Genomic DNA, 27,958 nt, shown 5'->3' on the forward strand with positions numbered 1-27,958 from the left:
GTGGACAATATAAGCTCGTCGTGAACTTTCAAGTCGGATATGTCCATTATGCATAGTTTTAAAAGCGAAACTCCGGTTGGCCTTTTCTACTTACAGAATGACGGTTTGCATGGTGTCCATGGGAGGGTGCTGGTTCGTCACACAACTTTGTATTTTGATCTTTACAATTCCGTTGTTCGTCACTGCAAACAGAAAATATGAAATCGAAAACCATTTAAAACACCAGAAAATAATAGTGTATTATACGTACTGGATATTTATTGTATGTTAGGGTATCCAACCTGATATCCACTGCCACAAACACTGTAATGAACTATAGTGAGCTCTAATAATTACCACGTAGGAAGAACCCAACTCACAAATCCTGGTCTTTTAAATATAAAAAAAAACTTCCAAGCGCAGCTGGCCAATTTCCACTTTTATCTAAACAAAGATGTCTTGCATAGAATCCTGGTGTACTGTTTGCAAATTTTAAAATTTTAATTTTGTGAAAATACATCTGTTTGCCTGTGCGTAAACGTGCAACTGGCTGTTGCCAGAGGAGGCCAATATGACAGCTGTTGAAAAGAAAAATTATTACTTTTTTCGTTCTTAGGTACCTAGCCTAAATTTAGTTCACCGTATAAAATATGTTCTGTGCTGTGCTGACTTCCACCGTCCATGCCAGACTCTCTGAATATTTCATATGCTTTTCTGTCAGTGCAACAGCTGACGCGAATATAAATGAGCTTCGTTATAATATAAATTGACTTCATTATATTATAAATTAATTTTCCAGAATAATTTTTCTTTCTTGCGAATACTACGAAGGGCCTCTACGGTGAGCCTTAAAAGAAATTTTATGTAAAAGTTCACTGAACTGTAGTCCACTAAACCCTTCCTCTAAACATGTCAGAAAATATGTGAGAAACCAGCTTATTGTTTGAATGCATTACCCACAAATGTCAATTACTTCTTGTAAAAGACCTACTGATATGTTGTAATATAATCAGATAGTGTATATTGTTTTAATTTGCATCCCACCCAGGCAAAAGCTTACCAGAAAAACACCCTAATCGTGTAAAAACAACAATTGCAAATAAAAAAAAAAAAACTTTCCGTCTATTTTTATTTATTGACACGTGAGGTTCTTCAACAACCCGAACGGCGGTAGCGGATATTTGATAAAAGCCCATCAGTGATGGCTAAGAGGCTTACGGATGCAACATGAATGATACGTTTTCTTTTATATTTCTTTCGAGAAATGATTACAGTGTAACCGCGGCTTTTCCGAACTATATTCAATGTATCGTGTTAGAAACTAGCGCTTGAACCCTCATTTATATGCATATATCTGCACATAACTTAACGTGGATGTCCAGCTTTGTTAACAGAACTGTATTATTAGCAGCGACTATGTAACAATACAGTGAATACAAAAATTTTACAAATAACTTTAATAGTCGACGGAACAGTGTATTTTTTGTCCGGATCACTGGACCGTTGAGGTGGAAATGTAGCATATATAATTGTAATACTGCGTCCTTCCGCAAATTGGCTTATTTTATACCGCAAAAAAAAAGCACTCGCCGAGTATCTAGCCCTATATTATCTTCAGCGTCCACGAGCGCTAAAACAAAAGAAACGACCGAGTTGGAGACGCTAAAATATTATTTCATAAACGCGCTTCTGGAGTCTTGTGATCCGCCTTATGTGCGCGAGCTTACTTGAGGATGGGTTTTGACTTACCAGCATCTGCGATAACTTGCATGTCTTTCGCGGAGCACTCCGTCATCATGCATATTCCAAAACGGGTTCCCCATGGCTTCTGATTTACGTAGCGACCTCCAATTGGGAACTGGAATAAATCAGCATCGATCACAATGTACCGTTTGATAGCCAGTGGCTGGAAACGTTGCCTGACAAAATACTACCCTTATGAATGGTATGCGGAAGGGAGCGGGTTGTCCGTGTAAGTGTATCCAATTTCGTGTCTTCTGGACTTAAGAATGGAGAAAGAAAGCAAGCGCTGGGCGGCTATACAGAAGCGTATTTTTCACTATTATTATTATAACAAAAGAATAAGTCAAGTTGCAGCAGACGCCGTGGCGTCGTGTCCAGCAATTCTTAAATAATGAAATACTTTTAGCGGCAGCTCCCACTTCAAGGAATTCGTCCATTCTGCAACAATTTCCTCGTTAAGTTTAGTGGAGAACTTGCCATCATGTAACGTCTGGTCACGTGATATCGTGAGGCTGCATTGTCAAGTACCGGATTTACGTGCCAGTATCATGCTTAGAAGTAAACTCAAATTCCATGACATCAAATTGATACCTAAATTAGACAGAGAACATGGCCAGGATTTTGGCAGGCGCTTTTAGTTCACTGATTTGTCGCCAAGTGGCATATGCACTTTAAGGTTTACGTCGTGCGCACATTCCCACCAGAGCGAAGTGTGTGCCGTGGGCATAACACATTGAATTCAAACGTAAGAGAGAACAAATAATGGGTGTCTCGGAGTTATAACATATCTATAATATTATTATTCTGCCTTTCTATATCATGGTACTATTGCGATCAATGGAAGAGCACGGGAACATATAAACAATTTGCAGGAGGCAACGCTAGTATTTCTACAGTTCCTATAGTTGTGTTGGCGTGAGATTTGATTGGGTACCACCAAAGTTAACTCTGTGGTGAGTGCGTTTAGGGCTTAAAACGTATACTATTATTAGCGACTGATTTCCTAAAGGACGTATCAAGGATGAATTGTCTGCCTATGTATTTCCGACATATAATTTTGTGTGGGCCTACATACATCCACCTTTATCCTGGTGCCGTATAGCTGAGAAACTATGGCTGACGCTGTGGTAACTCGGGCAATGGAGGAAGAGAACGTGCACGAGCGGACGGGCGAGCTCGAGCAATCAGGAACCGGCCACCATCGGGCAAGCATCGTCTAGCACAGCCTAGCCTGTATAAATATGTAAATAAACCGAGATTTACTACATTTAGCGACGAGATTTTCCAGTCAACTCATCATCCGTGGACATCAACTGCGTAGGGTAACGCTTCTTCAGCTCGAACGCTCCGCAGCTCTAGCGGCCCGGTTGACCCTACGACTACACGGACGTTCGGAAGGGACCCCTTCGATGTCAACACAAAGCGGGGTGAGGATGACTTACATCGGTCGCGTTCCTGATTTCGATAAGTCAGAACGGTTCGATCTTTACATCGAAAGGTTCGAACGCTGGCTCGCGGCTAACGAGGTCCCTGAAGGCAAGAAGGCAGATATCCTGCTTGCGACGCTGCCTGCATCAACCTACGAGCTGCTTCGGGACCTGGTTTCCCCACGGACAACAACGGTATGTTCAAATGGGGATCTCAAAGAAGCGCTTATCCAGCATTTCAAGCCCAATCCCATCACGATTTCGGAAAGATTTCGATTCTACAAATGTAATCAAGAGGAGGGCGAAACTCTGGCTGATCTCATAGCCGCCCTAAAGAAGCTCGCTCACACGTGTGAATTCAAGGATTTTTCGGACGATGCCTTGCGAGACTGGTTTGTCTGCGGGTCGAAGGACGAATATTACATCAACCGCGTACTCATCGAAAGGACGCTGACTTTTAAGTCCGCGTGCGAGATCGCCTTAGGTTTGGAACTCGCCAGGCAAGACACTCGTCAGCTCACCCAGAACATTGCTCCACCAGTTGGAAGCATTAAAAAACTTCAGGTCCAGGCACGTTCAACAAAGACAACCCACGGCTTCAGCAACGTCCGTCATCCCTTCGCCACGTACCTGCTACCGTTGTGGCGAGCAACACCTTCACGTGAATTACCCATTCAAGAATGGATTCTGCCATAAATGCGGAAAAAAAGGTCACATTGCTCGAGTTTGCACAAGCAATGCACGTGCGCAATACACCCAGCAAACCTCGAGCGAACCAGGTCCTCATAATGATGGCGTCACTCTATATCCTGTTGATGGGCGCACGTGCAGTGTCGGCGAGGGCATTGAGGTCCTGCTGAAGCTGGCAGGAAACCCGGTGAAAATGCTGCTCGACACTGGTGCGACTCTGGCTATCATCTCGGAGAGACAATACAACGAGTCGCTGCGCGGTTTGCCACTAAAACCCACGACCCTGCGCCTCTGCTCGTACACGGGCGATGCCATTCCTGTCCTCGGAAAGGCACAAGTTCTGGTAACTTACCAAGACCAGGAGATGACACTACCACTGGTAGTCATCCAAGGAGATCGACCAGCGCTGCTGGGAAGGAACTGGTTGCGGCACATCCGCATCAACTGGTCAAACATTTTCTCAATCACCGAGACTGCAGCTCGGAACGGACTAGCCAGTCTGCTAGACAACCACAAGATGCTTTTCAGCGAAGAAATGGGAACGGCGAAGGGAATAAAGGTAGCGATTCACGTCCAGCCGGAATCTGCTCCAATCTTTTTCAAGCCTCGGCCGCTTCCATATGCGCTACGAGAGGTTGTTGAGAAAGAGTTGGAAGGCCTCGAGAACAGAGGCACCATCACCAAGGTTGACAGGAGCGAGTGGGCGGCACCGATCGTGGTAGTTCCCAAGAAGGACAAGTCCGTTCGTCTTTGTAGAGACTACAAGGTCACCGTGAACCGCTGCAATCGGCCGGAAACCTATCCACTACAGACTGCAGAAGACTTGTTTGCGACCCTTGCCGGGGGCAAGTACTTCAGTAAAGTTGACTTGACCAGTGCCTACCAACAGTTGGAGTTGGACCACAGCTCGAAGGTTTACACCACCATCACTACACACAAGGGTCTGTACCACTATAATCGAGTACTGTTTGGAATCTCCACAGCTCCGTCAATTTTTCAACGGACCATGGACCAAATCCTGAAAGGATTGGAGCACATAGTATGCTATCTCGACGACATCTTGATTACTTCAGGTACTCTTGAGGACCACCTTCGGTTGCTGGACAAGGTTCTTACTCGACTAGCAGAAAAGGGATTTCGGGCCAACCTCCAAAAATGCGAGTTCCTCAAGAGTAGCTTGGAATACCTCGGCTACAAAATTGACGCCCAAGGATTACATCCAACGGAGAGTAAGGTTCAAGCCATCCAAGACGCTCCGCCACCCTCCAATGTGATGGAGTTTTGCTCGTTTTTTAGGCCTATTGAACTACTATGGTCGATTCTTGGAAGGTCTTTCCACGACCTTAAAACCACTCCACGAGCTGCTAGAGAAAAATAGACGCTGGAAGTGGACAGCAGAATGCCAAGACGCCTTTAAAGAAGCGAAAGAGAGCTTGCTGCGGAGCAACTGGCTTACTCATTACGACCCAAGCAAGCCGCTCTGCCTCGCCTGCGACGCATCTCCAAGAGGAGTGGGAGCAGTCATCTCACACATCATGCCAAACGGGGAGGAAGTGCCAATGGCCTGTGCCTCTAAAACACTCTCACCAAGCGAGCGTAACTACGCACAGATCGAGCGAGAAGCGCTTGGTATTGTATTTTGAGTGAAAAAGTTTCATAAGTACATGTACAGCCGGAAATTCACTTATTACAGACCACAAGCCTCTGGCCGCAATCTTTAATGCGCACACGGCAATCCCAAGCTTAGCTGCTCTTCGAATGCAGCGTTGGGCACTTACACTCCTCTCCTATAACTATGATATCGTCTACAGGAAGTCCCAGGACCACGGCAATGCGGATGCGCTTTCGCGGTTGCGTTGTGATTCTGGTTCGTATCACCCCGATGAAGACGCCTCCGCACTGCAAGTCTCCAACATGGAGCTGCTCCCCGTCACAAGCGACCACATCGCAGTGGAAACTCGGAGGGACCCAACGTTATCCAGGGTGATGGACTTTACCTCGAACGGTTGGCCCAAGTCCGTCCAAGACAAGGTGCTCCGGCCTTACTATGAGAAGAAGGACCAGCTATCCACAGACCAAGGATGTTTTCTGTGGGGGTGCCGAGTCATCATACCACCATCAATCAGAACGCGACTGCTGCATGAACTCCACGAGGTCCACCCAGGCACAAGTCGCATGAAGGCCAAGGCTCGGAATCATCTTTGGTGGCCAGCGTTGGATAAAGATATAGAAGGGTTCATCAAAAAGGGCTACGCTTGCGGGTCCATGCAAAACTATCCGGCGGCACCACCGCTACACCCATGGTCGTGGGCAAGAACCCCGTGGGAGAGAATTCATGTCGACTATGCTGAACTGAACAAGGAGCACTATCTTGTAGTCATGGACAGCTTCTCGAAGTGGATAGAAGTTCTACCGACAGGGACGACAACGGCAGCTCGCACCATTGACATGCTGAGGAACCTTTTCCCGTCCTATGGAGTTCCCTCTGAGCTTGTGTCGGATAATGGACCGCAGTTCGTCTCAGGGGATTTCCACAACTTCTTGCGAATGAACGGGGTGAAGCACATTCGCACACCGCCATATCACCCGGCATCGAATGGAGCTGCTGAGCGAGCAGTGCATACATTCAAGCGAGCTTGGATGAAAGACTCGTCCATAGGAAACGCACAAGGAGAAACAGAAAACCAAAGGCTGGCCAGATTTCTCCTGAGCTACCGCAGTACTCCGCATACTATAACAGAGAGGACACCGGCTGAGCTATTCCTCAAGCGGCCACTTCGAACCCGTCTTGACTTGATAAGGCCAAGTACGGAGCGGACCGTCGTCAAGCATCAACGCCAGCAGCAGTTGGCACACGACAAATCACGAAGACCACTTCGTAGCTTTGACGCGGGTGACCGGGTCCTCGTGCGAGACGTGAGAGGTCACCAGCACTCGTGGTCACCAGGCATTACTGTTTCCCGACGAGGACCACTGTGGTATCTGGTGGACGTTCGAGGACGCACGATCTCCGTTCACTTGGACCATATTTTACGACTAGATGCACAACCACCAAGTAGTTAAATATCAGGCCCACAGCCATGGGTGCTCTTGGGTCCAACTGCTAGTCCTGGAGCGTGTACGTTAGCAGATGGAGATTTGCCTCGTCCAGCAGCAACCGCCCCACCTCCAGTGGTGCAGACAGGGTCGGCCGGCGACACTTCAACGCCGGCTGAACCTTCAACTCGGTACCCGCAACGCGTTCGGCGTCCCCCAGACAGACTTGGAGCGCTGCCTGACCTGCCGGCCGCTGGAGTGCCCCTGGAACTTAACAACTAAACCTGGAGGAATGTGGTAACTCGGGCAATGGAGGAAGAGAACGTGCACGAGCGGACGGGCGAGCTCGAGCAATCAGGAACCGGCCACCATCGGGCAAGCATCGTCTAGCACAGCCTAGCCTGTATAAATATGTAAATAAACCGCGATTTACTACAGACGCCTCATTAGCATTCAGCTGAATTCTGCCAAAGTGAAGGGACGCGCGTGGAGGCTGCTCCGCTAGCATTTGCGATAAGCAGAATTTCCTAGCTTGCGCAGGCGGATGCAAACGTCGGTTTCATTACGACTTCATCAAATCTGACCTTGATGAATCTGAAGTGGTTATGCCATCAGGAAAAGGTGCTTTCAAATGATACAGATGCACTCACCGACTTCGTGAGGGCTCGAAGGACGAGCATGATTCGAACATCCTTTCCGACTCGGGCTCCGCGTACCAAGCTGTTTTAAAGGCTGGCATCACCGAAAAGGGCTCTGTTCAGCAGGCTGTGGAACTTTTCTTGGACGCCATAACTTTAAAGTTCGAAGTGCTAACAGCTGAAGTTAAGTGCATCAAAAAGGAAAACAAAAATTTGCTTTCGGAATTAGTTGACCTTAAGCGGAAGGTTTTTGAACGGCTTCCTAAATAGGTGCAACGAAGCCTTTTCCTCGTCTATCACAACTTAATCTAACATTACAGTAATATCGTGACTTTCTTCAAGTATCTCCCTCGCTTCGTCTCAACGTGTTCGTCCGCCAGCTGACGACCAAATCCGTGGGAACAAATCAGGGCTGCTGAGTTTCGAGCAAGACCTGGGTCATCGCCAAGTGTGGAAATTTTGGTACTACTGATGTGCCTAAGGGCTTTACGGTCGTGCGAAGGTGCCAAGAAACAAAACAATCGGTCGAAAGTGGAAAGGCTTTAAAAGTGGCGTCGTTTCCCTCCCTGCCGCTCGAAAAGGGTTGTTCGTTTCTCGTTTCGCCATTGACGCGACAACCGCCGATATTAAGCTACTCATCGAGCCCCTGTTGCCGGAACTGTCGGCTTGTTGATCAAAACTGGAGTGCAGGTACGCTACATACTTGTCTTTTCATGACGCAGTTGATCAGGCTTCATTTGTGGGCATAAACATGTCCGAAGTGTGGCAAGGTAGTTGCATTTTTTACCCGTTTTGCGGAAAGATAGATGCTGTTCCTACTTTGTGTGCAGCCGAATTCACTCAACAGATACATCAATTACAAGAAACTTCATCAAATGTAGTTTCTTGTAATTATAATGTCATCTGTCTGGGACTGAAACTTGGCACTACGAGGATTTTTCGAACATAAGATATTATCCTTCGTCCTATATCCTTCACCGTCGTGACATAGACTACAATTTGACTCGTCGGAAAATTCGGGGGTGGAGTTTTATCTGCCGTTGATCATTCGGTAACCTCGCATCAAAGATGAGACCTGGGTCCTCATCTACATGGCGGAACAAAGCGGGGGAAGGGGACCGGAGCATCGAAGCCTACTGCGATTGGCCAGCTACACACCGCTGACGAATCGCAGCTGGCGGCGATATCTTGGACCCATTTCCCGTCGTGTAGACCAGTGTTGCGGAATGGGCACCCCCATTCCATTCCAATTCCATTCCGGGGAATTAGAGTTTTCAAGAATTCAATTCTTTTCAATTCCTAGGAATGGAGACACTGGGCCCATTCCCACTCCTGGAATGACTGAATCGTTCCGTTCCATTCCTCTAATTCCTAAACATGAAAATTGGCACTTTACAGCTGCATTGTGTTGCCGGCATAAGTAGCATAAAGCTGATATTATCAAATGCAAAGACAATTGAAAGAACAAAAAAAAACTAAATTCCTTAAAAAAAGCACTGATTTTACTAAGCGGGCCGCTGGTGGCACAAAGTGTTTATTTACAATGTACTGCAAGCATCGAGAAAGCCCCTTGATATGTCGATGCTTGTTGAAGACATCGGTCTCGCGAACACTAGGCTCGCAACAGCAAAACTTAAAACCACTCATTTTCTTTTCCTTTTTTAACTTTTTTGCATTTGACTATTAGGACATACGCGGCCAGCGTGTTTGTTTGATGAGACCATAAAATATACGGTTCGTGCGTGGCGCAGGAATAAGCTATATTACTGTATTCTTCAAATACTGCAACAGGGCTAGTACACTGCTGAAAGCGACTCCATGCACAGCGGCAAGAACACATCCACTGACAAAATGCAACCTCTGCGGCTCAGCACGAGGGACCGTATAGTGGTGGTGTAAAACTAACGATAGTACTATCGATAGTACCGATATTCGCCAGAAATCTGACTATCGATAGTAAAACAACTATCGATAGTTCTATCGATAGTCGACTATCGAAAAACTATCGATAGCCCTATTGATAGTCGGCTATCAAAAACTCCATAGTACTATCAAAAGTCGACTATCAAAAAACTCTCGATAGCACTATCGATAGTCCGCTATCGAAAAACTATCGATAGTCGAAAATCAAAAAACTCTCGATAGCACTATCGATAGTCGACTACCGAGAAACTATCGATAGTCCGCTATTAAAAACTATCAAGAGTACTATCGATAATCGACTATCGAAAAACTATTGATAGTTGACTATCGATAGTTCTGCGACGCTATTGATAGTTTCGGAAAAACTATCGATAGTTTTTCATCACTACCGCATAGGTCACGAAACCTGTTTTAAAACGCATAAGTCCAGGCTAGCTTTACGAATCTCGATATTTCTTATCACATTCAATTAAATTTTTGGCTGGTTCGCCTGCCCTTTTCCACCCTTTGCATACTCATTCTCGTGTTTCCTCTTGAGATGGCGAATAAAGTTCGATGATATACGCCGACTGCACCATGTATAGTTTCGTTGCACAACTTTCAGCGTGCAGCTTGTTTATTTTCTTCGCGACTAATGTCGGAAAATGTCTTCCACGATGCCCAGACTCGATCTGTCCTCTTCGCGCTGATCGAGAGGCGGGCTCAAGCAGCAGGCGGTACCAACCAATTCATTCTTCTACCTCGCTGTCGGTTGTTCGCGTTGTGGCGACGGGTCGCGCAGTCAGCGTCGACAAAACTAGCTTAACATCAAGATACACAAGATACAATTAACGGGGTAATACCGCACCGTTCGAATTGACACTCCCCGTGTTTCCTCAACACCACCGTCCAACTGACTTCTCACCGCCTCAAGCAGGGTCCAGGACAAGGAGCACGAATGCAGACCGGTCAGCCGAGACGCGCGAAAACCTCAGTGGCAGCTATAGCATTCAGCTCTACTTCTCAGTTGCCCTCACAGCAACGGTCCCGCCTGGTCTGGCGCGGGACGGTCTTTCGGCATGCAGGTCTAGTCAGTTCGGTCACGCCAAGAGCGGTGACGATAGCCTACTTCACCTTACGATGGACCTCAACAGACAGCACAAGAGCCATCGAAACCACCTTCTGAGTGTCGCGTGACCCTGCAGTCCCGCTCACGGTGCTCGATTGCCTGGGGTGACACGTAGCGTCCGCAGCGGTCCACCACAAGGTGAAACTAAGTATGCAGAGACTAAAGTCAAACGAGAAGAGCGGGAACCCGCTAGCTTGCTTGTAACCCCAACCCACCAAACATATAACACAGAAAACAAGCATCGGAACAAAGACCAAGTAAAAGGCGGACTTACGCTACAAATGCAGTATAAAAAAACAAGACCCGGAGCAAAGCGCAAGAGGAGAAGAAGAAAGTGAATCTCGCTTTGTTTTAATGCCGAAACAAACCGACATTTCGCGCTTCAAAGGAGTGCGCACGAATTAACGTGGAAGGCAGCAGGGTTGGCTGCCTGCTAAACAACGCTCCTCGAACTATAAGAAAGCAATACCTGATCATCTTTCGGCGGCGCCCGAGTCAACGAGTTATCAGAGCTCTGCGAGTTATGAGTCGTTTCCGCTCTCAGATCTCAGCCTGTGCGCGCGCGTGCATTCTACAAACCGTCGCAACAACAGCAAAAAAAGCATGACAAGAAGGACGGTGAGGAGTTGTGCATGGCGGTTTCTTTCGTTGCCGCCCACTTTTCTTTTGCTCGGTGCTTGGTTTCTTGTTTCGCCCTCGTGTAACGCCATCGAAGCCCGACGCCTGCGCATCCGTGAAAGGCGCCACTGTTACCCCCCTTTCCCCCTTTGGCCTTTGCTTCGACGCTTGTTTTTTGTATTGCATTTCTTTTTTGCGTATAAGTCTGTTAGGGCTCCTTCGCGGGCTATCAGTTTCCCGCTCATTTTATTTTTGAACAGCCGACTCACTGATTGGCTCAATTTAGGAAACCGTAAACCGTAAAAAAGGAAAAAAAAAAGAATTGTGCCCATTCCATTCCCATTTCATTCCGGGCAAAAGGCACCTAAATCCATTCCCATTCCATTCTTCTCAACGTTGCCGCCATTCTATTCCCATTCCATTCCGGGGTCGTGAAAATGCGGAATGATTCCGGATTCATTCCAACACCGGAGTGGCAACTCCGCAACACTGGTGTAGACTAGGGCCCCTGGAGTCCTACATAGAATGCGTCTATATTCAACTACCCTCAAATAACAAACTTAACTACGTGAATAAAAACCATTATTTGACTCCTGCAAATAATAATACTTTTAATAAACACTTCAAAACACGTGAAAAAGCATTTGATTGTTTTAAGTTCCGTGTACATATGTATGAGGATATTAAGTTGCCTGGCATTGACCAGACATCGGGATTTAGCAATCATCAACATAACTAAACAATACGCAAATTGTCCTAACTTTTGAATTTTATACACGTTAATGGCCTGAATCAATTAAACAATTTTAAAAACAGGGCTGGAAACGTCCTGGACTCTTTTCTTAGAAATTATCCCATGAACTACACATAGTTGGTCGACCTTCCTCTTGCACAGGCTGACATATATCACCCACCTCTTTTTGTCGCATTCTATGGTTCCTTAAAACCAACAGTTCGCCAATGCTTGGAATATTACGCGTTTAGCGCTGCTGAGTATCTAGTTTTTGTTAGTTTTTCTTAATATTTTTAACAGGTCACCCATTTAATAAAACTGGTTCCGTTAACTCACTGGCGAAATTATTTACCACTGTAGTAAACGATACAATTGATAAATTAGTTCTAAAGTGTTCTTCGAAACCTAAAAAAAGTATTTTTCGTGGTATTCTAGATATATATTGTACTATATGCTCATAAAAGAACACTGTCAAACAATATACAAAGGATACGGATCGGAAACAGCCGCCTCGGTGACTCTGAGGCGAGGGCGCTGGCCTATGGATCCCCATGTGACGGGTTCGAATCCCGGCCGAGGTGCCCGCAATCTGACGGAGACTTATTCCGGAGGAGGCGCCGTGTAACCGAGCTTTCGGTTGAACGTCAAAAGATCCCCAGGTGTCCGAAATTAATCCTCAGTCCTCCGCTGGGGCGTGCCAGATGCCCGTCCTTGGTTTGGCACGTAAACCCCCCAAATTTGACTTTTTTTTATTTTTGACGGATCGTAAACGTGGTGCATTAGGTGTAGTACTTATCATGCACTCGGGCAAAATGGTTTATACCTTACGAGCGTGTTCATTGTAAGAGCAGTAAAACATTGTCTGTTCCGCAAACCAGATACATTTTGCAAGTTCGCTTTAAGACGTACGACCGATAGTTCGGGGCATATCTGCCCACGAAATAATTTGAGGTGTCTATCTAATCCGAAGGAGGTTGCTTACTATCTTCGAGCCACTTCGGCAGTTTGTATTTTTTCTGATGCTTTTTTTTCGGCTTTGGCATCTTCTGATGAGTCGATACACTCCGATGTATGTTATGATTAGCAAAGTGACTTTTCCTGAGACAATGAACGCTCTCGACCAACTCTCTGTTTGTAAACGAGCCCGAGTTCGCCCACACTGGGTATGGGCATTGCGCCTGCGCAAAAACCATATTCCGGTGAGGCGATAATTCAGCGCACGCGCAAAGTCGATAGCAGTGCCACAACCGCTGTAGAGTGATGTCAGAGATTGAAGTTGGCCTATAAAAAAAGAATTAAAGAATAAATCATGATCTCGCTTTTATTGTTAAACGCTGTTCCAACGTATTTTTTTCTAATATTAGAGCATATCTTTAATGTTTCCTTGTCCGCGGGTGTTTTTTCATCAGTGTGGAAAGAGCCCAATGTTGTGCCTATTCATAAGGTGCGGAATACTCTTACCGGAAAAAAGTTTATCGTCCTGAATTTTCGCTTTCTTCTTTTTCAAAAATATTTTAAATTCTAATGCATGCACGCGTGTTTTTTTTTTATCTTATACAACGCACTATTTCTCATCAACATGATTGTTTTAAGGGTCGCTCCGTCGATAGAAATTTTCATAGCTTCCCACAATATTTAGTTCCTCTGGTTTTAAATCATAATCAAGAGGATGTTATTTTGCTTGGATCTATGAGGGCCGTTCAATAAGGTGAATATTGCTTTGCTTTTACAAAAATTGTCACTGACTGGGTTTTCGCCAATTATCTTGAATTGGTTTGATAGCTATCTGACTGGACCGTCAAAGTGTTGTGTGTTTTAAATTGTTTTTCAAAAAGTCTTTGCTCATCAGAAGAAGTACCGCAGTGCTCCAATTGGGGACCTCCTTAGCTTCTCATTTTATCAACGACAATGCCACTTGTACAATAAAATAAAATGTCTCGTTTTGTGCTGTTGACTTTAACCTTTTTTTCAGAATTCGCTATTCAATGACTCTAGGCGCCTGCAGTGCATGTTTAGCATATAGTAAATTGGTGTTCGGCAATGTCTTTATTAATTTATACAGACAAACTAAAGACATTTGTGATTTTGTAAAAAAGCGATAATTATTTTTTTATCATCATGCATTTGACAGTACGACTATTACTTGTATGTCAATAATTCGTGATCTGGTATGTCTTCGATAGAGTTTCTTCCTTCGGCTGCCATGTCTCTCATATTGTTTGTTGTTCAGTTAGAATGTTGGGTCTAATTTCTCACATAACTGGAAAATTTGTGAACGCTGGAGTTAGAGTTTGGTTTCATAGTATGAAATTCACTTAGTGCATCTGATACAGCTCGTACCGAATCTATTCAGCGACGTTTTGCTCGTATTGTCTGAAGTAAATATTGGCCCAATATACGTTTATAAATATTAACGCTCTCGGACATGCTAGGCGTTCCAGCTCTATTCGTTAGAATGCTGTCACGTGATGTTCCCTTTTTTGAACAAAATAATTCACGGGGTTCTAGGCTCTGACCTTTTCTGAACTCTGAACTTCTATGTACCTGCTGGTTTAAATAAGAGTGATTTTATATTTTACCCTCATAATCTTAATATGTTTTAGCCGATAACTGGAATTCAGTTATGTGGTAATGATTTTGGGCATGCTGTTCGACAATTTTTTTTAATTATGATAATTATATGAGGCACCTGAACGATATGCTCATCCTCTCATAGCGGTGCATTTCTGATTGGCTTGCGTCTGTTTTATTTATATACACACATATCTATGAAAACGGTTGTTTTATTTTTGTACGTTTTACATCTTATTACGTTGTGTCACATTACAGACAGGTGTTTATAGACACAAAAAAATAAAGATATGAGGATGATGGTGACGACAATGATGATGTTGACAACGAAAGGTACTACAGTACTAAATACATAACCTGTATATAATACTTATATTAAATGAAGTTCGATTGTTAATTATAAAGAGAGGAGTGTGCACTTGGCGACTTTAGTGACATAATAGTGGGGACGTGTGCGACACTTTCGTGGAGCTCTCGGGCCATTAATTAATAAATAAATCAGTTTAGTGTTTTTTTTTCTGAAGCACGGCTCTTTAATTTCTATAGCTATAACATAGCAATGGCTCAAATGAAATCATCGAGTGGACTACGGATTCATGTTTTTATAACCAAGTACGCTGTCGTGACTGCGCGTTACCGCAAATTTCATTTACCATCCCCAAGGAATGTTTATGCTGGTTCGTGGACGAATTCAAGGGTCGTCTCAGTATTAAAGACAAATCAGCGGAGCTAGTTTAATGTGAATTTCTTCACCATTAAATATGGCTATAATAAAAGCAAGGGGTACGAATTTCTAATATCTTGGTATCAGTCAGTGTTTTACAGAATGGCGTTCCAAGGAACGGCGTTCCTGGAACACGTTCCTTTTAGGAGGAACGAAGGAACGCCGCTGTTCCATTTTGCATCGGTGGAACTGGAACGGGAACTCATTACCTTTTTACTAGAAAGGAAACAGTAACGGCATTTCTTTCTTTTATGTCCAGTGAGGTCAATTTTATTTTATTTCTAAGAGGGATATTCAAAAACAAAAAAACAAAAAAACTTTACGAAGAGCAGGATCTCGTTAACATTTTGGTTGCTTATCTTATGGTTTATTTTGTGTGGTCCTCACTTGGTAACAGTCGGGTGCTAGAGAGCTAGTGGACATCGATTCTTTTTTCAGTGCCCGAGACTGCGGTACAAAAAGCAAGACATTTAGTCGAAGGAAAAGGCACAAAAAGATGGACGTTTCAAGCTCAGTTGCTTTGTTTGCTTCCACGAGTCCTCATACGCCCAGAAATTTAAGGCCGACTACAGCCATCACTGAACTTTCACAAATACGCCTACAGTCGGAAATCATGTTGTACGGCGCGACAAACAACGGACACAAGAGAGAAATCAGACATACAGGCGCCATACAGTTCTATTACTGACCTACAGTTGCAACAAAAGAGCAGGCCACCAGACATTGAACGGACACTTGTACCGGAACATTGGTCGCTTAAAAGAAACAAAAATTAACCTTTATTGCTTCTCCCATTGTCCCCCACTTTCAAACTGAACAACGAATCCAAAACTTTATGAAAAAGGACTTGTAGTTCTCAAGACTGACCTTCAAAAAGCCCTACCCTCTTCTTCACTTGCTCGTCTTGCGGTCAGCAACATCGAGAAGCAACTGTTGTTAAGTTCGAACAAAGGACTTTGTTACATTGAAACGTGTGAGGTTGCTGTAAAACGCTCGTGCGATATGAAGTAAGAGTACATTTGGCTCGTCTAAATCGCCCGCCACAAACATGAATATGGTTAAAATCTAAGATTTTTAAAGGTGAAAATATAAAAAAATGATACCCAGCTTCTACGTGTTTTCTTCTCCTGGTGCTCTTCCATCGCGGCATTCAAATTTGTATGTGCACATTTGATGGGATAGATAAAAGAAAAAGACGAAAACTTTTCTCGATCTAACTAAACATGGTAAACAGGAAAGTACAAATGTAACGTAAATGTAACAATACGCTCCAATTGTTTAACTGTTCCGGGAACCAGTTCCTTTTCCCCCATCAGACTTGCAACGGGAACACGTTCCAAAAATTAGAAGCAACGAGGAACGATCTTTCGTTCGTTTTTTTTTTTTTTGAGGAACGTACACAACACCGGTATCAGTCATATTTTCATCACGCCCAAAGACAAAAAAGGCTGTAACCAGATTCTTAAACATCGAGCGTCCTTGTTTGTTTCTCGAACATGCTCACACATATCGTAACATTAAACAACTACATCGTCACTTAATTGTCTTCGTTAAATACATGTTCTGTTGTTGCATTTTCGTTGTTGTTGACGATGCTGAATGTTGTTATGTCTGAGATGCAGGATGCCTGATGCACCGGCTGGGCTTTTTGCAAGGCTAAAAAATGAACCTTTAGTTCACTACATTTGCGATAAAAAATATAAAAATATAATTAAAAATACATTTCCAAAAATTATGCGCTTTTTTGAGAGCTGTTCCGTTCTTTTTTAATTCTTTTAGCCATAAACGCCCTAACAAGACTACACTTAGAGTGGGCGTTGTTATGAACAATTATAATATTTGCCCATTTATTGCATAATTCATATGGTAGCTGGATGGTAGGAAGTTTTATATATTATGTTACACAAATTAAATGTTAATTATTATTTCCACCACTACTATTTTAAGGAGGTCAACATGACGGCTTTCATAGATCTTAAATGTACTTTAGTAAAATCAAGTTTAAGAAATTAGAGAAAAACTTCTTATATGTATATATTAAGAACATTCGGGTTTTTCGTAAATTTAAAAAAAAAAGTGATATAGAGTGAAACACTGCTGCGCTGTGGTGTGTGAATTAAAAAAAGAATGTTACATGAGTGGGGTCTTTTTAATATGTTTGTGAATTTATCTTATGGGAAGTAAAAAAAAATAACCTACACTTAAAGTTGCGTGTCTTAAATAGTCGCACAATGTCAGTAGGCTCCGCGCTGTTGCAAGGGGAAAGAAAAAAAGCAAATGACACGTGTGGCTTCCGTGTGTTGGTGCCAGCGAGTCGTCCAGAACACACCTGTCGTGTTGTAAAGCCAACGATGTCCTCTGCAAGAGACTCCTTGATGTTGCGCCAACAGCAGCGACAGCAAGGTTTTTAAACGTTCTAGAATGACAATCTAAACCTGAGGAAAAGTCGCGGTTTTCGCTTTTTCATCATTCGCGGGTAAACGAGCCGGCAGCAATTATTTCTGTGCGCGCGATTTACAGCAAGTGCCCACGCCTCAAACGGCCGCCGAAGCAGGCGACCAAACGTTCGCCACGTTCGCTTGCTTTTTATTGTCCTATTCCGCTCTTTGCCCGAGAGTTTCCGTAAAAAAAGCGTGATTACGTGGTGCATGACCGACGGTTGACTGGTCGAAGCAGCACATAGATTTGACCCTCGAGTCGACCTAATGGTGAAAGGTTTTTTTTTATTGTGTACATTTACTGCTACATTGGACGTCTCTTTTTTTGCGTTTTTTAGTTATTTTCACTGTAGATCAGAGTGCAGCTGACTCTAGGAATCGACGGGCCCATCACGAGTGTCAGACGTACAACATCACGCTTTTAGTAATTCCTCTCGCGTCTGTCGCTATCGGCTCAACAGAATCAGACGCAGAGAAATGATCCGTGACCTCGAGCTTTTAGTATGCGCTTCCGTGTTTTATGCCTTCTTGCTTGCGACATTTTTATTCTGCAAGAACTATCATAAGCGGCTCATATGCTAAAACAATTGTCAAGACGCCCCCCCCCCCCCCCCCCCCCGTTCCGCCGTTTTGAAAATTAGGTTTGTTTTTTTAGGTCTGTTTTTTTATATCACAGATACACGTAATGGTGATTGTACATCGAACAAAGTACAACACATCGTATGTTGAGGCCGATACTTTGATTGTTGCTTATCAAGAATTCAGTAGTCAGAGAAATATGAAGTCTTATAGGTAAACCCAAGAACCTTTTTAACAAGAAGAGATGTTTCAAACTATTGCAGATATTATCCATATGTATTTCGTGTTGAATCGTTACTTGCAATGTACCGTTCGTTATTTTGCTTAACAAGTGGTTCTACAACTATTCTGCAATAAGAAATATTAGCGTTCAGGGACATCTTAAAACTCGTCACATAACGGTAACAGATTTCCTTATCTCAGAAGAATTCAATTTCATACGGAATAAATGTGAACTTTATTAAAGTCATCTGATGTTGCCGGTGTCGGTGAAGTATAGGCCCGAGCATGGCTTTAAATTGCGTATAGACAATAACAACATAACCGCACCAGGAGTGCTACACCTAACGAACAAACAGTGAAAAAATCACTCCACCGCTCTATCAGCATTTATAGAAGCCCAAGAACTTCACGACATACTCCGTTGTCCGATTTATAGAAGAAATGGTGGAACTACTCCAATCAATATAAACGCAAAATTTTTATCCAGTCACCAAATATGATAGCCACCTTTACCAACCGCTTTATTATATTTTTTTTTTTTGTAGTGACGATGACAAAACTATTTCTAATGCGCATAGAAGTGCATTGGGTGTTGGGTCAGAATAGGCGCTAAATTCCGAACAGAATTGAAAAATGAAGTTATATGCATAATAAATCGTAAATCACACAATTTCTTGTTTTCTCCTCTTGCTCACCCAGCTAAGCAGGTCACAAAAATACTGCTTTACGAAAATAGTTACTAATATAAAACAAGGCTCCGCAACATTATATCTTGTGGCAGATTCCACAATTAATTCGATTGAAGCGGTTGCCCATATGAGCGTTTAAATAATTCGGATAAAGCTTCCGTATATTTTTTTGGAAAATGAAAGTATTGCTTGTCTATATCACTAAACAACGTTTATACAATTAAGCTGATGGTGAGATGTATACCATCTTGAACGTCTTTGAAAAGTTTATGAACTAACATAAGGAAAATAAATACGAGCAAGCAAAACAGTTTCCTGCACGTCCAAGTGCACTCAGAAATACTCATAAACAATACATATACCGTTTCATTGAAAAAGTACCTTAACAGAGCGAAAATCTATTAAAATTGACCTCAAGTGTCCAGAGTAACTATTATGCGGTTGCGTCAAACCAATAGCAGTGCCAAATATACTCATAAACGTGAGTGAACGAGAAAAAGAAGTGAAGCCGCTTGTGTCACGCGATAGCCTAGACACACCATTTTAAATCTTGATTGTTTCCTCTTAGAAGCATCTTCCGTTACTTGAACACAGATGCTGAAATATTAAAGTCTAGGCCCCGGACAGCTTCCTTTTAAGATTTCAATGTGAAAACGCTTGAACCATTTTCAGATACTCGAGCGGCATTTCAAACTTGGCTACACGCCATTGCCAGGGCCCTTTCTGTGAACAACCCAGTCCCAAACTAAAGACAAAATATAAAATGTAAGGCCCTATCCTATAACCTGGTACTATGGCATATGCCTTTATATGAGTCTTTCTTGAGAAAACCTGTCTTGAAGTAAACATGGTATGGCCGTTTTTACGCCTTCGTTTATATTTTGAATTGGCAAATGCGCCACACCAGTGATCTTCGTGAAAGCAACGCAGTTTTTAATTATGGGCGGAAATAAAATGTAATCCACTCTAGCATATGTTTGTATCTTAGTAAATTCCTCTAAATTAAACTTTCTTTTTTAACAGGATTTTAAGTAGATTGGTTATGGCTGTTTTTAGGCATTCGTTCATATTTTGACAAATGGGCAAAACCGTTTCGTCCGAGACCTTTTTGATTTTAACCGAGTTCTCAACTGGTGACGAAATAAAAACATTTATTGCCCTCTAATACAAGCTGATCTACGGCAAATCCTTTGTGATGAGACATTTTTATAAAAACGCGTCTCGAAGTGGGCGTGGTTCCATTGTTTTCAGGCATTCCTTCATCATTTTAGCTTTAGGCACTCGTGCCTCGTTCTGGAACTTTTTGAGATTGAGCATGTTGTCAACTGGTGAGAAAATAAATCATTCATGGCCCTCAACCATGAGCTACCTCTATGGCAAATCTTCTCAAAAGAGCCATCTTTAATAACACGAGTCTCGAATTGGTCATGTTCCGATATTTTCAGACATTCGTTGATTTCAAACTTAGGCACCCTGCGTGGTTTGGGAGCTTTCTGAGATCGACCAAGCTCTCAACTGGTGACGAAATAAAAATGTAGGGCCCCCCGACTGCAAGCTGCTGCTATGACAAATCCTCTGAATTAAGCAGTCCTTGAGAAAACTTGTCTTGAAGTGAACATGTTTCGGGTGTTTTCAGGCATTTGCTCATCATTTCAAATTAGGCACACGCGCCTGGTTCCTTTGCTTGTCAAGATCGACCGAGTACGCAACTAGTAAAAAAATATAACAGTTATGGCCCTCAACTACAAGCTGTTGCTATGGAAAATCCTCAAAGATGAGCCACTTTTGTGGAAGCCTCTCTCCAATTCGGCAAGTTTCGGCTGTAAACTTTTTGAGATCGGCCCAGTTGGTGACAAATCGAAAATACATTTCTGCCCTTAATTGTAGGCTGCTGCTATGGCAACCCCTCAAAGAGTAGCCATCCTTGAGAAATCGTGTCTCAAATTTATGATGCTTCGGCTGTTTTCACTCATTCGTTCGTCATTTTCTACTCGTTTAGTTACTTTCTGAGATCCGCCGAGTTCTCAGCTGGTGACGAAATATAAAAAGTAAGGTTCCTCGGCTAAAAGCAACTGCCATCGCAGATTCTCTAAAATGAGGCATAATCTGGAAAACATTACTCGAATTGTGTATGCTTTGGCTCTTTTCAATCATTCTTCCATCATTTCGAATTGGGACCCCTCGTACTTTTCCATAGACAAAATACATCGACCCAAATATAGACTATAGGGCAGCCATCAGAAGTCATTACTATTGCAGAACCCCAGGGCAAGCGGGGAAATTGTTTTATTATTTTATATTAACATGTGTTACGTGCCGAAATTTTTACTTTTTACATGCAATGTTAATTTCAGAAGAACATTCATTCTCCAAGGAACACATTTGTTCAATGCAGTGCTCCAACTCTATTTAAATAAGTTGGCTTCGTAATGATCACATATCATCAATAATTGGCAATACTGTTTTGAAACCTTTTTTAGTTTAGATTATTGTAATTTGAACTAGCTGTTTGCTCTGCTAGTTTATATGTGCCGGTAGCAGAGGACGGGAAATTATCGTACACGTCTATATGAAACGAATTCGCAGAATTTGACGAATTGGTTCCGGCACCACCAGAAATTTAATTTTGAGAAAGAAACTTAATGTTCTCGGCACGTTATCAATTCCTCTATTTTTTTAAAGTCAAAAAGCAAATCTCGTATTTTTGTTTTTATACTCCATTCGTTTAAACTTTGCTCTTTCTCAGACATTTGCGTGATGTGCCTCCTGAATATATTTTTCTACGTGTGTAATACACACCTTAAACACAACATAATTTTCCGTAATATAGGCGATGGATATTATTTAGTATATAAATATATAACAAGTTACCTTATGCGGAAAAATAAGCCGTACTAATACTAGCCGAAGTATTAATACATCAAACATTTTATTCAGCTGAGGGACCTACTGTTTACACATCATAATCTTAAAATGTTGGCCAAAGAATAGTAGTATATGATAGAATTGAGCAGTCGTATGGCAAGCGGTATGAAATACAAAGTTGCGGTGTCATTGACATTTTTGTATATTAAATACCGAGGCGTCAGGAGGGCGCTGCTGTAACCAGCTAAAGTATGGCGCAAGCATTATATCGCACAAATATTCGGAGATGATTAATAAAGATATTCTTCAATGCCGGAAAGAACTGATTAGTGTGTTTGAAACATGTTTTAGCTATCCCTCTATAAACATTCCATTGCACGCTTAGAATATAGGTCACCGGTAATTTTTTTTATATATATAACCTGCCACGATTTGACGCTCACGGAGGAAAGTAGTCTTCAGGGCAAGATTCAGCACCTAGACCTTCTACTACACACAGAGAAGGGCTTGTGCTGGAGGTATGGCAAGGAATCGGCAAAACCCTTGTTGGTGGCTGACAGCTGTCACTCCAAGTTAATAAGAGGGTGTGATTGTGTCTGTGGTTGATAACGCGTGGAAAAAGGCATGTGTACATTGCGTTGGAGAGGCAATAGAGTTGCAAAAGTTGCGTCTTTTGGAAGCGGGCCATCACCAGGATGTAATTGCTAGCGGTATGCTCAAGGTATTAGGAAAGTTCAGTTCGGCTCCTGTGGAAAAACCGGTTGTGAAGAATATGGTCTGTGTGCCTTACTATCATGGAACATCTCATAATTTAAAGTCAGTGGCCAAGAGGCTCGGAGTAAATTTAGTTTAACCGCTTTTTCGGGTGGTCGTCAAGGCTGCCTTAAAAAACACCAAAACCCTGAAGTAACTTGTCAGGTAGGAGTGGTATATTATATTCCGTTGCGGAGTGGGTTGTCTTATGTAGGGCAAACTGGTCGCTGCTTGAATGAAAGGTTGCTGGAACATAAAAGGGCGGTAAAAGAGGAGGCTCAGCATGCAGAAATAGCTACACATGTTGTAGACTGCAATAACTGTCAGCCGGAGGGGGGGATACCCAGGTTTTGCATAAAGAGAAAGAAAATGGTAGGAGAGTTGTGGGGGAGACTTTGTGTATTTTGGCGCGTGGCAATTGTGTAAGCACACCGTCCTTGGCTTTCGGTAGCGAACTAAAGCGCTTTTTGTGTTTCTATTTTTTTTTGTTTTTTTGTGGCGGGGAAAGGGGGGGTGTTCAGACGTTAACACAGTGTCTGTTGGAGATGCCTGTTATCGGCTTTGGCTGGTCGTTTCGGAAAAATATAACGTGTGTCGGTCAAAAAAAAATATATTTTTTTTTTGTGAGGGGAGGCGTTTTTAACGTTAGCAGGGTTTGTTGTTTGAGATGTGTGATATCATGAATTTAAAAGGAGGTCGTCTGGGTCAGTTTTTGCTTGGTATGAAAGGAAGGAAGGTAGCATGTCATTGGTTCAGTTTCAGATGTCGGTGATGGAGTGGAGAGGAGGTGTTTCTACCTTGCAGAGGAGGGTCGTGGTGTATATATAAGAGCGGAGGTATTCAAATAAACTAGAAGCTGTGTTTGAGACTTGTTGTTTTGTTCGTTTTTTTTATTTATTTTGCCGTGTCTCCGGTTTACGATGGAACCTGTTTCTCAGACATTTGCTGAGGTGCCTCTGGAATATATATTTGTACGTATGTAATACACCCTTTCAACACAAAATAATTTTCCTCAATATAGGTGAGGGATATTATTTAGTATATACATATATAACGAGTTACCTTATGTTCAAGAATAAGCCGTACTAATACTATCCGTAGTAGAAATACTTAAAAAAGTTGATTCAGCTGAGGGACCTACTGTTTACACATAATCATCTTTAAATATTTGCCAGAGAATGGTGGTATATGATAGTATGGAACAGTTGTATGGCAAGCTGTATGAAGTGTAAAGTTTCGGTGTCATTGACATTTTTGTTTATTAAATGCAGACGCCTTTAGGACGGCGCTTCCGTAACCAACTAAAACATGGCGCAAGCATTAGATCACACAAATATTTGGACATGATTAATAAAGAAGATATTCTTCAATCCCGGAAACAACCTATTAGTGTGTCTGAAATATATTTTAGCTATCTCTCTGTAAATGCTCCATTGCGCCCTTAGAATGTAGGTCACTGGTAATTTTTATAATCTGCACCCTCACACAAGTGGGAAACGCAAATAATGCCGCTGCCAATATATATTACAGTGATGATACACCAGGCTAAAAATACCAAATGACAGAAGGTTGGACCTTTTCGTAGCTCGAATGACCCACACAAAGGAGCTACTGCGAATACTAAATATGCATTTCCCTATTAAGTAGAAGGAGATTGCTGTCACCTGAAGTCGGATATTAGAATGGTCTATAGTGAACATAATGCGCGCTTTTATCTACTAAGTCCTGAAACTGCGGCGCGAATAGTACTAGACATGCCCTTTTCTTGCTGAGTTAAAGAAATGGGATATTTGGAGTGGGACAAGTTGAAGAATGACTAAAACCTAAATATCGTTGTACAGTCAGTGTCTCTTGAAAGCCACCCTACTCCTTTTATTCTTTTGTTGAGTCGCAAGAGATCTCCTCTGCGTTTTCTTTAATAATATGTATAACTCTCACCCTAACTTTAAGACTCTTTAACCTATGCGTGTTTTCTCCCGTATTGACCATGAATTCAAAGTCGCAATTTGTTATGGTTGTATGACTGCCCAGATTGACCCTTTAATTCAGAGAACGTCATCACAATGGAGCCACCTTGACGCATATTAAGTGTCAAAATCATCAGTCGATTCATTTATCATTGCAATAACCAAAAATATTGGTTAATCCTTGACCACGGATGTTTTACCGTATTTTTATATTATATATGTTAATATATTGTATTTTTTTATCGTCTCACTTCTCTGTAGCTCTTCCAGCTCTAAGTGTGCTGAAATAAATAAAATAAGTAAAACGGCAAATATTATCGCAAATTCCTACTGCCTTCCTCTTATATTTAGATGCCGCAGACTTCGGCGGAATGCGGTGTAATTCGCTGCTTGCGAGAGCTGTGTTAGGCAGTTTTTTTTTAGTCATTCAATCTTGCTCGCATTCGCATTTCTATTTACAATGTTGGATACGTCTCAATTACAATTTAATGATTTATACTTTGACAGCTGCGTCCCTGGCACCAAGAAAGTAAGTACGTTAGCTAGTGTTTAGCCTCAGTGCTTGACAACAAGTGCAGCACCCTATGCGCCAGGTTTTCCTCCCTGCAGACCAACTTCAATTAAAATGGTTAACTGACTTACAGACTCCTAATGGTCCTAGGGATCGCATCGCCTAGGACCCTGCGCTTTGCATAAAATTTCCCCCCTCACCATATATTAAATCCGCCGTATTTAGAGGTTTAACAATATTCATTTTATACCAAATTGACAGTATATTAAAATCTCCAAATGGCTAAAATTCAATAAATAGAACATTTAATGAGCGATCGTTTAAAAGTGTTTGAAGACATTAAACAGTAAATTCTAGGATTGAGCAGTCAAGAACATAGTGTTTAATATTTACACCGCTATCTGTAGCGAGTAATTGACATCGCGTCACAATATGTCAGATAAAGTGATGTCATGCAATCACGTGGCGTCCCCACTTAACACCGTAACGTCACGTTACCTGGTGTAAATCTCTGCCCTTAGTTTGGCGGGGAAATTGGCGTCAGGTATTCTCACGTCACGTGACCGGACGTCACGGTGTCAAGTCGATGTGTCCAGTCACACTATGCCTGTCACCTGACAATAATTTCCGTGCTAGATTCACCGGGGTAGTGCACGGTCTGAAGGACAAAGCAACTGAAGGAAGGACACGTTTTACTGATTAAAAGGCTCAGTTAAAAAGAAGTCTCTCTTTTAAAAGAAAAAACCACCTTTAATAGGTTTTTCGATCTAAACTGACAATAGACCAAATAAAGAATCGTGTACTCACCCGCCTATGCGAGAGCGTAGCTGCAGGACGGAGGAAATCCTCGATGGACGTGTCATTGACAATCCGAATATCCACGTTGCAGTACTGGCCGCGAATGTCTTCCCTGCCAAACTGGTCATAGATGACAGTTTCGATACACTCGTCAAAGGCGCCTAGATCAGCCATTGTACCCTGCAGCAGCCCGTTTGGAAACTTCGCTGATGCGTCAAGAACTGGAAAGAGGTCAAATGATTGTCATAGTCAAGTTTGCTTCTACCCGAGAGAGGTCAGGAAAATAGCTTTTTCCGCAAATATTAATGCTTTGATGTTGACGACATTGTGGAAACTACACCAAAACATAATTTGTTTTATTAAAATAGACACGAAAGCTTTAGTAAAAACGATTCAGACTACTACCGAATTGCACCTGGTGAATGCTCTCATAGCTTGTTTTCCATAGATGTTCAGTTTAGCCGTAGATGCGGCCTAGGCCACTCCAGTCAAAGCGGAGCCCCCCTCCCCCCTGCCACCCTCTTGTCTAATTTAAATCCAATTAATAAATGTCTCTAACTAAACAGTGATTAACAAATTTTACCAGCAAGTTTTTATTAATAATCACGATTCTCCCTCTATATTTTTTTTTTAAAGTCTTCATATAACTAACCTGCCCAACCAACACTAGTGTAGCTTTCGTGTATTTGTCCTAAAAAAATTTACATTAGCATTAGCATTTACATTTTTCCTAGAAAAATGTAAATGCTAACGCGAAAGACCCTGCGCTTAGAGACATCTTGAAGTTGCAATTGATTTTATATTGTTCGTGGAAATCGTAGAATTATAAATGTAACAAATGTTGAAATCGATTGAGAGGTATACTTTTTTGCATTGTATTTCCCACATAAAAACATAAAATATAGTCCTTGTAATTGGTGCTTCATTTGGATTACATTTAGCATTGTGACGAAGCGTTCAGCAGTGACCACTCTCACGACTGTAATCGGGTGTATATAAAGTTCGCGGTTAAGGCATAATGCGGTTGTTCGAAGGAAGGTTGAGTAGAAGAACTATTCTCTTAAAAGGACATAGCCGATGGGATAATACAGTGAAGCGGCTTTTTCAGTTCACTACACTATACGAACGTACTCCAATTAGACAAGTTCTTCAGAATACTTCTATTCGTTACAGAACATTCACACCAACTGAGGTTAAAAATGTAAGTGCGTACTGTAAGCGTAAATGTGCCTTTTTTTTCAGCAACAAGTTTTTCTACTGAAAACTGAAACCTGAGATATGATTTATGTGCTAATTATATCAGAACTTACTGGAACTATATAAGACGCATATAAGGTCTGATACCGTCCCACATTTACACGTCTGCGTACTGAACGAATTCATTTTCCACTAGGACATCAATCCGTTCCGCTCTCTACTCCTTCTCCCCCCACACAAACTATATATACTCAAAGTGTAAAACGTCAAAAACCGGGTACCGCGGTTAAAGAAAATGTGTTGTGTGACATGTAATCAAGAGAAATCAGAAATTATAACCAATCGTACCCGCACTTGCTGCTCACGTGAATGGAAGCAGGCATCGAGATCCGCTGCTGCCGAAAGGACCCTCACCTAGCGCAAAACAAATACTGGTAACGACTTACATCTTAGAACCCAGGGTTCGGACGTTTTTAGAGCCCGCACGAATCGGAGGAGTCCCAGGCTGCAGGAGGAGGACACCTCCGCCCGAAGCACACGCCGCGCCGCGGGCGACGACGGGTTCCCAATCGCCTCGCTCAGGAGACTGGTCATCAGGGTGAACATGGTCAGGCCCGATTCATTCTCGCTCTTGCTTCCGCCGGCGTCCTGGGCCTCGCACCTCGCTGTCCAGCAAACAAGGGTGGAAACCCATACTCCCGAGGTGAGCCAGAGCAACGACAACGGCTTCATCTCGAGTTGCCCGTTGT

The 27,958-nt window shown here is 42.7% G+C and overlaps 1 protein-coding gene across 1 annotated transcript; it reads right to left on the reverse strand.

Annotated features, from left to right (window-relative positions):
- Window positions 1-90: 90 nt before the first annotated feature.
- On the reverse strand, window positions 91-27,941 carry LOC121837303. Its single transcript, XM_042292905.1, has 4 exons — window positions 27,656-27,941; window positions 26,022-26,233; window positions 1,729-1,837; window positions 91-182 (listed from the first exon to the last, which is right to left on the reverse strand). The coding sequence occupies exons 1-4, from the start codon at window positions 27,939-27,941 to the stop codon at window positions 91-93; spliced, it is 699 nt and encodes a 232-aa protein (XP_042148839.1).
- Between the last annotated feature and the right edge of the window lie 17 nt (window positions 27,942-27,958).

The sequence above is a fragment of the Ixodes scapularis genome, unplaced genomic scaffold (genome assembly GCF_016920785.2).
Source record: "Ixodes scapularis isolate PalLabHiFi unplaced genomic scaffold, ASM1692078v2 PGA_scaffold3__209_contigs__length_174095766, whole genome shotgun sequence".
Taxonomy (NCBI): domain Eukaryota; kingdom Metazoa; phylum Arthropoda; class Arachnida; order Ixodida; family Ixodidae; genus Ixodes; species Ixodes scapularis.

Coding starts and splice junctions, on each gene's coding strand:
- LOC121837303 (XM_042292905.1), bottom strand. CDS start 27,941: ATGAAGCCGTTGTCGTTGCTCTGGCTCACCTCGGGAGTATGGGTTTCC. Junction 26,234..27,655: donor CGAACCCTGGGTTCTAAGAT/GTAAGTCGTTAC, acceptor ACCTCTTTCCAG/TTCTTGACGCATCAGCGAAG. Junction 183..1,728: donor GCAAGTTATCGCAGATGCTG/GTAAGTCAAAAC, acceptor TTCTGTTTGCAG/TGACGAACAACGGAATTGTA.